Here is a 16,825-nt window from a genome sequence, read left to right on the forward strand (position 1 = left end):
CCCCACATGGACCCATGGCCCTCCTGAGCAGAGCTGCTCAGCGCTGGCCCCATTGACACCATCATAATCATCCTGGACCCCGACGCTCCACCACCCCTGAATCTCAGAGTTCTGCTCAAGGACAATGCTGAAGCTTTGACATCCTTGCATCTGAAACCCATGGGTACCTTGCATCTGAAACCCATGGGTATTCTATTGTCCATAACTCGACACTGCCAGTTTCTTCACATTCACAGACGATGCTGCTGCAGTAACCATATGCCGTGTTGTGTCAGCCGAGCCCGCACACCGCAAAAAGCAAGTCTTCTCTTGTCCGGCCCAGAGGTCACTGAGTCTTCCAGTGCCATCCGCTTGGCACGGCCTTCTGTTCCCAGTATTTTCTTCCCACAAATCTGCATCACTGCCAAACAGAACTGCATCATTGGAGCCCATCGCTGCTGCTCTCCGACTTGACCCCAGCCCAGCGCAAAGGCACCCATGCTCCTGGTCTTATGATGAAAAGCCTGGCTCTGCTGAGAAAGACAGGAACTAAGTTATTTTGGGAACAATGTACTATTGTGTTTGTGTTGCAACTGTATCAGCTCACACCTCTCCTGAAGGGTATAGGCTGCACTCAGACTGCACCATCAAAAGAGTGAAAATAAGTCATACCTGTTGGGCTTGCCTGTTTCACCTTTATTATTGGGATCACTGCTACTTTAGTAGTAGTGTTTGGTTGAGTAGGAGGTTTAGCCACTACTCTTCCCTGTACTTCTGCAGAGCAATAGTCATTTACACATAAATGTAATCCCGCTGTCCCAGGAGGATAGCTCAGCAGCAACATGCTCGCCTTGGAAGCAAGATGGCACGGAGCAAAACAGGTTCGATCGCCGGGTCCGTGCTTAGAAACCTCCGGGTATTAAGCGTGTTATAAATAACCTATCATATCATACATCACGGCAAGGTGTAGGAGTGAATTTGCAAAAGGACTGGGGGCTCCCATCTGCGATATGTCAAGCTCCCACACCCCCATGTGGATTTGAATAAAATATGTGTAACCTTCATAAGCAATTTACAGAAACATTGGCAGGTGGTCCACTGAGGCCCATTTGCAGGTTGCAGTGTGTTAGTGGGGCACTGTTAGGGTAACACATTATTCTGTACATGTGGTATTCACCCCGCCTTGATACCCCACTGGCCACATCTATAATGTCCAATGTACTTGGTATAATGCATGGACATTTTCATCAATCAACACTGTGCTTAAAGGTAAACGTAACTGAGCTTGCGCTGTTCTTTGTCTCGAGATGAGGAAAAAAAGTGTTGCAAAGTTTCTCAGCTGATAAAGGTTCACCTTTGGTGACATTCTCAATTCAAAAGAAAGATTTTTGGGCCAGACAGGCTGTCTCACTGCAACCCCTGCTAAACATATGTCCAGAAATTACAAACCTTGAAAGTAACTCGGAACAATGGCCCTCTGAGCAGCGGCACATGGCTAATCAGGAGTTGAGGAATCCGGTGTGCTGCCCACGCCAAGAGGGGCTCCTGCACAGTGCCTGTCCACATAATCCTTCACCCGTGCCAGCACTCTCTTCTCCACACCTCGCCACCTCCTCCCTTCATCTCGGCTTGCCTTTTTCCCCTCGGAGCAATTACGTGAACCGGGTCATCGGTTACAGAGGAGAGGCATATACCTCGCCTTCTGCACTTCCTCCTCCAGTCCCAGAGACAGCTGCAGGCATGTATGGGCTGGAGCCCATTCCTCTATTGCTTGGTGGGTCCTACGTGCCTGTAATGGGATATTTAAATGCAAAGTAATTGCCACTATATTAATCCCATTGTTCATAGTTTGTGGGAGTACTGGGGAATTGTATGTACGCGCGTTCACTGAAAATGAACCGTATTCCCGAGCTAACCCTCAATATGCCGTGATATAAATTAGTCTCTCCTTCCTCCATCATCAAAACCCAAGATCTTCTTGACAAATGTATTTATTTCTGCTGGACAACCTTACTCTAACAGATCAAGCAAGATCTATGGAGTGTTCGGTTGCGGCTGCCCTATCTCATGATGAGGGGCTTCCACCTAAGTGAATCCCGATGGCCAAAACACAATACGACTTAATGCTCTGCATCAATGCATACATGAATGAAAGGGTATCAGTGACCGCAGGCGCTAGAACAGTCATTCGACTGCGCTAAGTAAAGTAAACTACAGTATGTAAAAGCGGCTAGCTGTGTATGCCCAGGAGGGGGGGATGCAGTGCCCTATCATCCCATAAAGTTCAGAAACCAAATTTGCCAGGTGCCTGCAGCATTGACATACAGATATTTTAAACTTAATACTCAACACTAATTGATATTTAGAGACATTTAACATCAAAGAAAATCAAGAACCAACCATTAGACAATTAAATAATTAGCCCATGTGGAGCCACAATCAACACATGTTTTGCCCATCAATGGCCTTTTTCAAGGCCTTAACAATATTATGTCTTCAGGACAGGATATGAGTCAAGATACAAGGCGATGGGTAAGAAAGCAATCATGGACCGGATGTGTTGCCCATATAGTCCATAGATTCCCTAGACCATATATTGCAATCTATTGATTCAAAGCATTGCATACATTATAAAGGGAATGCTGTCTCCCGATCAGTTATACTGGGCTGAGCACAGCCAGTTGTAGTAACATCTCTTATATTACAATTGGCAAGTTCTCGAAAAATTACAAACTTGCAATTGCCAGTAGCTCATTCTTCATTTGATTAACATAGATGAAACAGATTTTATTAAAGTTCAATATAGTACTTCGAACAGAGACCTTCTCTTTAATTTTCTAGCATCTCAATATTCTCTCCTTGGTGAACCTGTACTCATTACACTGGACACAGAGAATCCTTTCGATCGTGTGGATTGGCAATGCATTTTTAAGTCACTCGTTTGGTATACCTCCTCATCCTCAAATATTTTCATTAATGACACTTTTACCTCCTCCTTCCCAATTGTAAGGGGTACTAGACAGGGATGCCCGCTATCTCCACTTTTATTTGTTTTAGCCCTAGAACACTTCCTTGAAAGTATGAGAATCAACAATAATATTTTAGGTATTTGTATTAATTCTACTACTGTTAAGCTGTCTGCTTATGCTGAGGACATCCTGCTTTATGCTTCTAATCCCCAATTGTCTATACCTAATTTGCTCACATCTATTCATACATTTCAGAAATCCCAGGGTGTAAATTGAATCTTGACAAATCTGAAATCCTCCTTCTTGATAGCTCCTTTATTTCAGACAACATGGATACATTTGGCATGTCGTTATGCACCACAAGCATCAAATACATTGAATTATTGTAGGTCCAAATATATATCACTTGTAGAGAACTTAATGCAGATTCTGTGATATCAACTATTGAAAGTATGGTTACTAAATGATGATTGCCCCAACCACATTATATGTGTTGTCTATGATTCCCTTTTCCTTCCCCAAAGCCTTCTATAAAAAAGATATTCAGCTCTATTCTCCTCAAATTTCTATGGAACATAAATACACAGAAAATTGCTTTAAAAACATATGTGCCAGAAGAACTTAGGAGGTAGTAAATTCTCAGACTTTGAATCCTACCACAAAGATTTGGTTTTGAAACAATTTCTTTAATGTTTACACTATGTAGAATGGTCTAATAACCCCCCAAATTGGTCTAAGATTCAATTGAACTTGTTATCTCCTTTTAAACCTCCAGAAGTTCTGAACATGACTTTCCCTACCTTGCGCTTTCTTAAGATTGCTTGGTTAAGCCTACTTTCCATTTCTTCTGACATTTCGGACCGTCACAATGTTGGTCTATGGTTTAATAAGAGCCTGCCTTTCAAAGTGGGTTATAAACTCATTTGCAAATGTTATAGTAAAGTTATCTCTTGTATTAATCCTTCATTGTATTACAATAATATAATCCCCTTTCTACACTAGCTTATATCGTCAACCTCATTTATTCAGACTGCTGTGTAAACAGAAGTTGCTATAGTAATTACCTTGTCATTAACAAATCTTACAGAACTTGACAACCTCATGCTGGTCTTGTAAATAATTTACTGCTGATTATAAACACTATATCTCTTACTGTACATTTGTTTTTTCATTGTAGGAAAGAATTTGGATAACACTACAAAACATGTTTCATTTACAGCTCAAATCAGTCTTGACAATCTAACTGTCGGCTCACATGGTTACTCTGATTTAACTGATATTTCCTCTGACAGGTTATTTCACTTACTAGCCTTCATTGGTTTTCATCTAATATCTTCTAACTGGAAATGTTTTGATCACTTATCATATGCTTCTTGGTGGAATTATATATGCTACATTCACAGAATAGAAAAGAGTTGTGCCACTTCTCTAAATGAAGTACATAAATATAATCAAAATTGGAGTCCACTGATCGAATGTCTTAATGCTTCTATTGCAGATTCATTTAATTTTTTGCTTCAGTTTTAGTTTAGTTTGTTCTTCCTTTTCTTGCGTTTTGTATTGTCCTGTCTGTTTTTGTTCTTCTTTTGTGTTCCTGTTGTCCTTTTAGGTTGTTTGTTTCTCAGCTAATGAATTCTGACATTAGAGTTTTGCAAAGGAAACTTTAGTGAATGGCTGCATGTATTGTAACCTTGATACACTACGTTGTGCCTTTTAGTTTTTAACTCAACCTACATTTTAATCTTGGATTATTGATTAGCAAATCTTGTAATAGTTGTTAACTGTTGATTATTATATTTTGTATTTATCCATTACAAAGCGTAATAAAAATTGCTTAATTTACAAAAAAACATGGCTTATAAAAGTATTTATTTATTTGAATCATAAGTTTGTTGTTGGCATTAAATGGAACATGGACGAGAAATTAGATTAGGCAGTATCAAGAGCATAATTTATTAAGTAAGCCAAAGAATGTAATCGGCAGTCTAATTATGATCATATTTCAAAAAAGGTAGCAGGCGCTCCTCTCTAGAAAGAACATGGCATGATAACCTGTTCTGAGATGAGAGTTTGCAGCACACGCTTTTTGCTCACTGTACCTTTCACAGATGGGAAATATCCATTTGCATATCAGTCTTTGTCCCACCCACATGGGCAGTCCAGCACCGAAAAGCTATGGCAATTCCTCTCTGAACAAGAGTACCAACAGCAACCCCATACACGTGTTTCATCCTTGTTGGGCCTCATCAGTGAGGTGAAGCTGTGTCTCTCTAGGGACAGTGATCAGGGAGTCCACGTCTGGTTGCCCCCAGGTAACTCAGGGTGACCAACCTGAAGTCCCTAGAAAGCTAGAAAATCCTTTAGAAATACTGAATGTTTTCAAACAGATATCTCACTCCTCAAGCATCTTCGTTCAGTCCATGAATTCATCTGCACCCTTTACACTCCTTTTCTCTTCTTGCCCCTAAACTCTGGAACTCTCTTCCTACTGATATGTGCTCCTTGCCTTCTCATCATACCTTTCATACCCTGTTAATAACCCACTGTTGTCCTCTTTTTCTGCTAATTAACTTTACTGTGTTGCCAATTAATATTATACTTTATGAATTTATTTTGCATCGTTTTTGTAAACCATATAAATACCAATAAAATACAAAATAAACAACGGTCACAGATATTAGGATTGAAGACATCACTCAAAGAGGGACACAAGTTAGCAGAAAGTAAATCAAAGATGAACTACTAAACAGCACATTCTGATACAACCAGACCACATCACGAACCAGTGCAGGAAAGGACAGATGCAGACAGAAGAAGAAATCATGCATGTTTCTAGACTTCATTACCATCACTTAATGCAGAGATTGAAGTCGGAGGAATCTAAGTGGTATGATGTTCCTTTACTTTTTTGGGAAAATCCACCATTGTTCCCTTACTTGTTGTCCCCCGGAGTACTGTTACTGGGCGGCAGGGAAAGTCACCTTTGTTTTTTGCTTCTCCATTACTGGAGAATTGAACCTGGGGCCCCCTAGGAACACTGTAGTGTCACATCTTGTTGATCTAACTTGCAGGCACTGCCTTGCTTTTGTTTATTTTAAAGGCCTACTTGGGACATAATGCTCAGGTTATGGTTGGGGCGGTTGCTATAGTCTTGGGCATGTCAAGTTCAAATGGTGGATAATTGGGAAGCAGCGGGTGCAAAAGCTACATGCGACGGAGGTCATTGACTGGGTGTTATGGTAGTAATCTTCTTTCACTGTCTTTCTTTAAGTGTCCTTAGCATGGTTATAAAATGCAGATTTGGGAGATGGAGTGAAGGAAAGGCAGAGCACAGGTATATGGGTTTATATTGAGGTGAGAGGGATTAAAGGAGGGTATGGTGCCCATAAGGGCACAGAGAGGAGTAGAGGGGAACATAGACCCACTACTTACTTTTGGTACACGTCGACACCTGTCTTACTGAAAAGAAGACGATGGTGTAGTAGCCGGCTCCACCTCAACCGCCCCGTTCCGATCCTCACCCCTCCATCCTGACACCCGTTGCCTTCCCCCATGCTGCTGCAACAAGTGCAAAAAAGCAGATGAACCACCCAAGTGCAGTGATGTGGACTCGTAAGGGGAGAGTGCCTGCACACCCATGCTCCCATTGACAAGAATAGCTGTTAATCTACAATATAAAGAAAGGTGCTCGTCTGCAACTGGCTCCAATACACCTCATTCTACAACTACCACACAAGCCATGGTATGTATACTTCAAAAGAACTGCTCCTCAAGCTAGAGCCGAAAGTTCAAGTTTGTATATATAATTCAATGAAAAAACTTTGTTGAAGGGACGTTATGGTTACAAGTAAAACCGAAAAACCTCAGAAATTCGCCAGTTATGGTAAGCTAAGCAACCATAACTTGTGCCACCACCATGCACTGCTATGACTAACACCCAGGATATCAAAGATGACATCACAAATGTCATTGATGACATCACTGATGACATCACATGTGAAATAAATGTTGATGAAAAGTGCTACAAGGGGTTTTGTTTATAATGTTGGTAACAACATGTCAGGGGAGATCGGGAGACATGTCATGAACTACTTAATCCATTAAAGAATGTACTCATCTAAGCAATATTGCATTTGAGTGTTGTTGTTAAAACAGGAACCTAATCATACATAAACAAAGGCAATGGCTGCAGCATATTTATAATCTTGCAATTTTGGATAGTAAAATAATGAATGCTACCTTATCAGAGTTTTGAGTAATGTTAAACATGCAATAACTAGATAACAATTCAAGACTTACTACACACTTGTGCAAACAATACATATGAAGACCCAAAATGTATACAAATCAGAGGCACATACAGGGAAACTAAAGTAAGGAAGAAAGAAACAGCATCATCAGAAAATGTTAATAACATTAACGTTTTTCTTCATGAATACAAATAAATTGTGTGTTTGAGACCTGCTTATTTCCCCATGTATGTGCACCATGAGCTGAGACCAAACCCCAAGGAAAGTACTTTAAAACATATGACAAGGTTAACATCTAGATATATAGCACCTTTTGAATGTTAATATTCTGACTGTCAGTGAACAAAATCACCTGGCCTAGGTATGTCAGTGAATAAAAACAAGTGGCCCAAATAGGTGATGTCATCAGCGATGTCATCAATTACATTTTTGATGTCATATTTGATGTCCTGGGTGTTAGTCTTAGCAGTGCACAGTGGTGGTGAGAGTTATGATTGCTTATGTAAACCAGCATTTAATGTGGGTTTGTGTGTAAATGGGCCCTGAGTTCATGTTTTGCTAGAAAAGGATGTTTCCCGCTTTCCGTAGCGGTTTCCAGCATGAGAAGTCCCAAAGGACTTGGTACACTCTGCCAACAGGGGGTGCGAGTGTGTGACTGAGGTGTTTTCACCTATATTCCTGTCAGGAGGGCCCCGCAGTTCAGCAACTGGTAGACAGGGTGGTTTTTTGATGAAATGTGCCCCGATGTGGCGCATAGAGGAGACACTCCCGGGGAACCAGAGAGGACAGCCAGGCTCACTGTTTGCTTGAAGGGACGTCCCCTGAGGCTGTCCGAGCTTCGGGCTGACCTGTTTCTCTCCCCAACCCTGGGTCGAGAATGTGTGTCCACCCGGCGCATAGGGAATAAAGTCGGGCTCTGTGTTTCCCGCTGCCGGCACTGTCAAGTCAGAGCCGGGCGCTCTCACGCTAAGCCGCATGTACTGACTTCGAGGTAGGAGGGAGAAAGTGAGGGGAAGGAAAGTACATTCTTGAACTGTAAGGCGGTATACTTTTCACCTGTATCGCACAGATGTGATTGGAAAAGTGTACATTTTCTGTCAAAGTGAAGGGGAGGACCGACCCAACAGGGTTCATTGGTCCTTCAATACGTGCTGAGTACTCAGTCCCACTAAACGGGGCTACCGTAGGGGTCGGCCAGGTTGGTGAAGAGTCCTATGGGATATGTTGCCTAATAAATAAAAAAAGATTATAAGAGAAAATAAGAAGAAACTAAACTAAACTAATAAAACAAAACCACAAGCAAGGGAAAGTGAGGGAGCGGTCACAGACCCGTTCCCAAGTTCCCCCACAGTGTTTTCTCAGAGGCTGGCATGCTTCTGGAAGGTTTAGGGGTTTGACCACTACAGTGTAGTGTTTACATTCCCCCTTCAAGGGAAAGGTTGGTGTGAAAAGGTTCACGGAGGACAGGGGTGAGATACAGAGCATACCCAGTGTATAAGACAGGAGAGGTCAGGACTCTGCCATAACTTGTATTAAGAAGTGTTGATATTTCGTTATTTATTTACCAGAGGTGAATTGACTCACTCCCAGGTGACCCAATTTATGATATTCACTTAATTATATACCGTTTGTGAACTGACTGGTTTACCAGTGATCCAAGTGTTAATATTTAATCATTTATTTACCAGAGGTGAATTGACTTGTTCCCAGTTGACCCAATTTATGATATTCACTTATGTATGTACCAAATGTGAACTGACTGGCTTACCAGTGATCCATGTGTTAATAGTTCATTATTTATTTACCAGAGTTGAATTGACCCACTCCCAGGTGACCCAACGTATGATATTCACTTATTTATATACCGTATGTGAACTGACTGGTTTACCAGTGATCCAAGTGTTAATATTTAATCATTTATTTCCCAGAGGTGAATTGACTTGTTCCCAGTTGACCCAATTTATGATATTCACTTATGTATGTACCAAATGTGAACTGACTGGCTTACCAGTGATCCAAGTGTTAATATTTAATCATTTATTTACCAGAGGTGAATTGACTCACTCTCAGGTGACCCAATTTATGATATTCACTTATTTATGTACCAAATGTGAACTGAATGGCTTACCAGTGATCCAAGTGTTCATATTTAATTATTTATTTACCAGAGGTGAATTGACTTGCTCTGAGGTGACCCAAGCTATGATATTCAACTATGTATGTACCAAATGTGAACTGACCTTTCATAAATGACAGTTGATGTTATGTAATGATTTTACAACAAGGTTTTAATTGCAGTATTCCTGTCTTATAAAGAAGACTGTCAAGCTGGTAAAATGAGAACAGTCTGTTACTATTTATTTAACCATGGTACACACTAATCAAAGTTAGCTACCAGGGCTAACTAGTCCCTAGAAGAAGGCCTTGACTCCCACAGAGCCTACTGTTTATTCTAAGGGCAGACAGTGTCATCATAGGAGAGCTCACTCATCGCCCACTGGGATGTCATTTCGCACATGCGTGCGGTAAGGTGTAAGTATCCCATGCTCAGGACTAAGGTGTAAGTCTCCCATGCTGTTCACCCCTCTTTTGTGATACCTTAGGGAGAAACACCTTACACTTAGCTTACCATAACTGGGGAATTTCTGAAGTTTTTCGGTTTTACTTGTAACCATAAAGTCACTTTAACAACGTTTTTTCATTGAATTTCATAGGTTTTTATTAGTGCAACTTAACCATAACCTCCCTTTAACAATGTTTTTTCAGTGAATGTCATGAGTTTTTACCAGTGAATGCTATTTTCCTACAATTTACTAATGTCATACTTACCCCATTATAGCAACATTTGTGTCCAATTTACAAAGTTTCACCTTAAAACTGTGCCATTTCCCACCTTCTATCCTCATTTTTAACACTTCTGTACTCTTTTTGCAACTTTTTCCACTGTTTTTGAACCCATCGACGTCCACGAACGTCTGATGTCATCACGTACCTTCCGGACAGTGCCTTGTGACCATGCGCTAACGCACAGAATGATGACGTGTCCACAAAGGTGTACACATTTTGCCATTGGGTCAGTGCTTCGAGGACAGTTCGGAACTGCATTTTCTACTGATCTAGAAACTTTCAAGCTCAAAATGTACCCTTGCACAGCTCCAACACCTATATTTACTCATTATCCATTAACAAACTAGTACAAAGCACATACTTGGAAGAATATTAGCAAAACTGTTACTTATCTAAAAATTGCATCAACTATTGCCATCCCTTCCCCCCAAGAGCCACCACTACCAGCTGGAGGAACTACACAACAAAAAAAGCACACTACTTCCAAAGGCAATGAAGAGGACCAAGAAGATGAGGTAGAGGAAGTGTCTACCTCTACCACCCAGCGACCCTCATGGGTGGGGCAATTCTTGCCCACTGTTGGGAATGTACCAAAGGCTAAAGCTACCCAAGTGAAATACACTGAGGGTGTTCTCAGTCACGGATTACATGGATAGTACTCCTATGCGACCACTTCCATGCGCCGCCACACCAAATCCAATCACCGCAATGTTCTCCGAAAGGTTGTTCCTGTATTCGCAAGTAGTAGGCTGTCTTCCTCTACCTCATCTTCCTCAACCAAAACTGTAACCACACAGCCTACTTCTGTGGGACACAAAATCCCACAAGCTACCTTGTAAGCAATAAAAGAGGCTATTGATCTATATCTTTCGAAGACAACAGTCCCCTGTATATACTGCAACACACCACTCTGCAGGGGGAAGTACTTTCGAAGTGTTTTTGAAGCAATAATCAAGGAACATGAGAAACACTGCACCCTACCATAGAAGTAACACATGTGCAACATCTTCCCCTGTCCACCTGACCCCCCATATTAGTGCTTGGTGCCTCTTCCCTCATTTCCCTCCCCAGCTTATGTTCTAAACTCTCCTGCAAAAAAAAAATATGTAAAAATACAACAAAATAAACGTTCCTTTAGGAAACACCTTTCACAGTTAAAAAATAGAACTAAAGAACAAATATTATAGACTCCATCTACTTTACATTTCGCAGTAAAGTAAATAGATTCAATAGGATTTTCCAACATTTCGATTAACATTTTGTGTTATGCTAATGGGAATAATGTGGCGTTCATCCCCCATTCCAGGGACTGGAACGGGGATAACGGCCCGGCAGCACAAGTTATCGGCCCAAGCGAAGCTAGGGCGGATAATGAGGGCCCCGGACCGTTATCTCATATTCCAGCCCTTGCAATGGGGGATGAAGGCCATTAGAATGCTGGGTTCCCAAAGCAGGAACCCAGGAATGCTAAAAAAAAAAAAGGATTTTAGTTCCTACACCAGGACGCGGCGTCCCGGTGTAGGAAGGAAAATTATTTTCCAAGATGCCCATCATGGAAAGATAAGGCAGGCTCCGTACAGAGCCCCTCTTCCCTTTCCATGGCAGCCTGCAAAATGCAAAGAGACAACCCTGTAACCATATTACCACAAGCACGTTTTTTTCCCCTTTCAAACCTATCCCACTTTCGAATAACTTTACTACATAGCCGATCCCGGGTGGACATGGCCATTTTAACCCCATTTGTCATCCCTCGTGGTCATGGCCAGTAGCCAGATTGTCCGGGTCATGACCTTATGCTATGACCCAGACAATCTGGCCACTGCCCATGACCACAGTCACCAAAGGTATATCACTCTTTTTTGTACCTACATTATGACACTTTTGAAAGAATAAACCATGGGCGGATTTCTATCAAACTTGTGTAAGGAGCATTGGCAAGGCATTGTTTTGCAAATGTGCCCATGTTTTATTTTTTGACAAGTGTCAAAATGTATGTACATACAATAATCATATAACTTAACCCCCACTTGACACAATCCATTCAGACTTTACACAAACATTCAAGGTTGGGTCTGTAATCTATCTGAAAATGTTTGTCGACATTCGTCAAACGGCAACAAAGTTATAAGCCATCTAAAAACTTTGAGACCCCCTCCTCTAATTTAGTCCCCTCTTAACAAAATCCCACCAGACTTTCCAAAAACATATATATCTAGATATAAATATTTTTGCAAACTTTTGTGTAGGTTCTTCAAATGGAACCACATTTATAAGCCTTTACAATATTTTGGGACCCCCCCCCTCTAATTTTGTTCCCTCTTGACAAAGCAGCTACACACTTTCAATAACCATTCAGGTCTAGAATAACATTCCAAAATTTCATGAAGTTTCATTGAGTGGCGCCAAAGTTATAAGCCATCCAAAGACTGCTTTTCACCAACCCAGTAATGCAGAAATAGACACAGATGTCCCGAACATCTGAAGTGTTCGCGAACATCACAGGACTGTAGCCGAATATCGCAAACTTCAGGGATGAAAAACACCATTTTTTTGGCTTCTTACGGCCATATCCCATCCCATCCTCATCACCCCTCACCTCCCCAGAGATTGTTTGATGAGTTTGGCAAGTACAATGTTGTGTTTTTCAATAGTTTTTACTGCGTTGTTCGCAGACACCAGCGTATGTCCGTGAATCCAACATGGCGGCCGTTTCCAAAAATCTGACGCACCTCACGCTTTTCACTATCCAATCACTTGGAGCGTCTGATGTCCACGGACTTTGGCATGAGTCATGGCTGCTTAGTTTACCATAACTGGCGAATTTCTGTGGTTTTCTGTGGTTTTCCGGTTTCACTTGTAACTATAACGTCCCTTTAACAAAGATTTTCATTGAATTTCATAGGTTTTTATTAGTGCCACTTAACCATAAGGTCCCTTTAACAAAGATTTTGCAGTGAATATATATATATATATATATATATATATATATATATATATATATATATATATATATATATATATATACATATTTATATACCATTATATCATATATAGCGAACAAGTGACCCCATTCCCTTCAGCCAACAGCTCGTTGCATTCTATAAATTATGGACCTCTTTTGAGAATAGAAAAATGCAAAATACAGGTCGCAAAATACAGCTTGGATTTGGGTGAAAAGCCCAGGCTCACTAAAAGAATCAAACATGCCCTAAGCCTAATAGGGAGCTGTGACGATCATGAAATGATGCCGACTGTTCAGATGCATACATGTCAACATACCTTCCATTCCAGAGATGCTAGGCCGGCCCTGGTTTTAACTTTGCATTCTGGGACTAACAGTCCTGGATTTCTCGTTATAAACACATGACTACAAGTGCCAAAATGCCAAGTTAAACCCCGAATTGTACAATCATCCCCAGAAACTGAATGGGGGTATTGTGTCATGTATGTTAAGGATGTGCTGTTAAAGGTTTTACAATCAAACAGTACGTAGTGGTATGTGTTTGAAAACATCATGCCATTCAGCCATTTAACAGGGCAGTGCAAGAGGTGTTTAAAAAGAGGGACACCGTATTATTTCGAATGTAATCCCAAGCATGCCAACATGACACATTCCATTTGGGAGATGCTTGTCCAGTCCTGGCTTTAATTTTGGATTTTGTGACTTGAATGTATAGGTTTAAAATGGAGAAATCCAAGACTAAAACAGAATACAAAATTAAACCTGGGATTGAGCCATCATCTCCAGAATAAAATGGAGCATGTATGGAACGAGGTGTGCATCCGATCCTAGAAACACTTGGTGGGCCGCCGTTTAGATGGTTTCCTTTGCACAGAGCCACGTTGTCTGAGGCAAAGTAGCAGTACATGCTGTTCGCTGTGTCCACGTGACTCAGACTGTGTTATCAGCTGCCACGCTGCACCTCGGGAGCTGCGTTTGGGAGCGCTAATCTCACGGCGCACTAGTTAAATACAGAACAGATCTACCACATGACTGCACGGGGTTTCCTATCGAATTATCAGAGCATCGAGTATTCGAGTTAGGAATCCTGCCCCCTCTTCCTCTGACAGAGAATGAATGGTCGCTGGACTACGTCGATATGTTTCAAGCGTCCGTGAAAAAAATGCAATAACGAAAAAAGAGGGTTAATGGTTGCATACTCGAAAGATGGGTTAGTTAAAGGTGTCCTGGAAAAGTCACTAACCTTGGCGCTTGTCTGGAAAGTAAACATTGCCCGGCTGATGCGCGCTACCATGGCACACGGCCAAAATGCACAGACTTTGCACAAAAAAGGGAATGCGTGCCATCCAGCCTCTTGACGCGCAGCGCCACCGAACTAAGAGGCAAGCGGCAGCTTCACAGGGGAAACTCTTCTCTGGAGTCAAAAGTGCACACGATACCCTGCAGCGGAGAGGGTGCTGTGCAGCAAGTGGGCACGGGTCTTTTTTTCACTCGCGGAAAGCTATCACCCTTTTTTCAGCGGAAGGGGAGTGATTAACATAGCCGAGTGTCTGATTTCTTGGGGAGGGAGGGTCTTGCTGCTAAGTCTCCCTGCTCCTCACGTTTTTTTCCCATTCATGTCCTGCTTGCATTGTGGTGGTGGAACGCATTTCGCGATTACGTGCGTGAAGAAAGTCAGCATTCTTGGTACACAGCTGGCCTTTCTCACAAATACACACTAAGCGTGATGCACTGTTATTTACTATTATTAAAGACTAGACTTTCTGTTTAGAGGCAAGTATGTCTTTTTTCGCGACTGAAGACAAAGCATGCACACTTTATTTAAAAAGCATTGGCTACAAGCGATCACATTACTGTGTACTTACTACTTTAAATAATAGTTCGCCCTCGTGTCAGCTAAGTAAAGCTCATTAAGTTAATCACCATCCAGGGATCATTACCAATTATACTGACCATTCGGCAAGAGATGTGTCAAGCAGATTTCCCCCAGGCGAATCTTATGACACTTAGAACTGTGCGAATGCCTTTTGAGTAAGCTCCACCGTCATGATAGAGTAAGGCGTACACCAGTGATGGCTTGGCTTCACTTCTGCCTGCTGCTCTTTCCCAGTCCCACTCAATACATAAGTAAATCACGTCTTTCAGATGCATGCTTGTACATCAATATCAATTGCGCGTGTTCAATGCTGGAACGGCATGTACTATATGAAAAGATATCAGTGTGTTCCCTCTCGGCCAGTACGAGAATGCTACACTCAAGCAAGGACTGGACTAGCATCTCCCGAATGGAGTGGATAATGTTGGCATGTATGCTGGAGGTTAAATAACTCTTACGCCTTCCTCTTGCCCACGAGATGCATCTTTCACCCCTGTTCAGAGAATGTTTAGTTTCACAAAGAGATGGAAATCAGCTAAGCCTTTGCCTTCATCATACGGTATATAGTGATATTGCCTGTACATGCAATACAAGTGCAACTGCTGATGCTACCACATTACTTAATGAGTGACCTTCTGTTGAGCAAGGCCTGTCTGCTGCCAGGACACTAGTGAGTAACCAGGACTCTGTCAACTGGAAGTGGAAGTCCTGCAAGGGCTCTCTTGCAAGATGTTAGGGCAAAAGAAGGGCTCACCATATCTTTTGAGACCCTGGACAGTTTCCGCAGCCACCCAATGAAAGATACACCACTCGCCTCTACTTCCATCTTTGAAATGCTTTTGCGACTAGTAGACAGAATTTGAGTCATAGGGCCTCATTAGACGGTAGGCGGTAAGGGTTTACCGGTACCAGTATTTTACCGGTACAGGTAAACCCTTACCGCCTTACTACGAGGTCCCTTTGCGGGTTGGAGAATTTAACCCTGCTTTTTGCAGGCGTTAAAAATCAACCGCAAAGGGACCAGGGAGATAATTACGGTACCGCAATTTGCGGTGCCATAATTAGAACCTTCCCCATTCCCATTATGCCCTGTGGGGCAAAAATGGGAATGGGGAAGGGCAATGGGGGAAGGGGGAGTTACCGCCCACCAACTTTGGAATAGGGCAGTAATTCCCCTTTCCACCCCATAATCAGGCGCTGAAAGGCCCATGGAGCTGCCTTTGATCTTCTATTCCTTTAGAAATTTTTTTTTTTTTTTTGGAGCCACCTCAATGCCTCATCGACCCATTGGGAAGTATCTGACTCAACCAACTCAATCTTGCATCAACCCATTGGAAAGTACCTGGCTCAAAAGACTTGCCACTGATTTGACCCTCTTGAATGCACCTAGAAGCCCAGCTCAGAGCTGTTAAGTCTCAAGAACAAGACTGAAAGGGAACACATATGTAGTGGGGATATGTTGAGGCACTTGACCTGGCACTCGCATTAGCTAATCAGGCGACCCGGATGCTGCTGTTTGACACATATGAAAACACCTATATCCCCGGGGCTTAGGGTCAACATACAAGAAAGAGGTTCATGCGTGACCTGCCACGCTAAAGTCGCTACATTTATCTTGAATCCCAAGCCACATTGAAATAGCTTATTGCAGTAAATTATAATTTGAGTAGTCTCTGAAAGAAAGTTCCTTTGATTTCGTGTTTAATTATGGAAAATATATATTTATTCATATATGAATTTGTATGCATCAGATTATACTGATCAACTGTTCTAGCCAACACGTGTTTCACTCAAGAAAAATGAGCTTCTTCAGAGCCTAACATGAACATTCTAAAGACAGCCACGGTCTATTTCCTTTTAGGTATTTCATGATACAAACATATTAATTTGTTCTAAAAGAAGAAACGTGCCTGAAAAAACAAAGCGACATTCAGCAGAGCAA

General features: G+C 41.9%; 1 protein-coding gene across 1 annotated transcript in view; it reads right to left on the reverse strand.

The window, feature by feature from the left end:
• The window catches only part of ADAMTS12 (ADAM metallopeptidase with thrombospondin type 1 motif 12), a 4,001,072-nt gene extending 3,986,565 nt beyond the window's left edge, over window positions 1-14,507 (reverse strand). Inside the window, exon 1 of the mRNA XM_069627090.1 lies at window positions 14,251-14,507. Within this exon, the coding sequence (XP_069483191.1) occupies window positions 14,251-14,353 (103 nt within the window). The 5' untranslated portion in view covers window positions 14,354-14,507. The remainder of the gene's footprint in view (window positions 1-14,250) is intronic.
• Window positions 14,508-16,825: the final 2,318 nt, after the last annotated feature.

The sequence above is a fragment of the Ambystoma mexicanum genome, chromosome 6p (genome assembly GCF_040938575.1).
Source record: "Ambystoma mexicanum isolate Mex_15411 chromosome 6p, UKY_AmexF1_1, whole genome shotgun sequence".
Lineage (NCBI taxonomy): Eukaryota > Metazoa > Chordata > Amphibia > Caudata > Ambystomatidae > Ambystoma > Ambystoma mexicanum.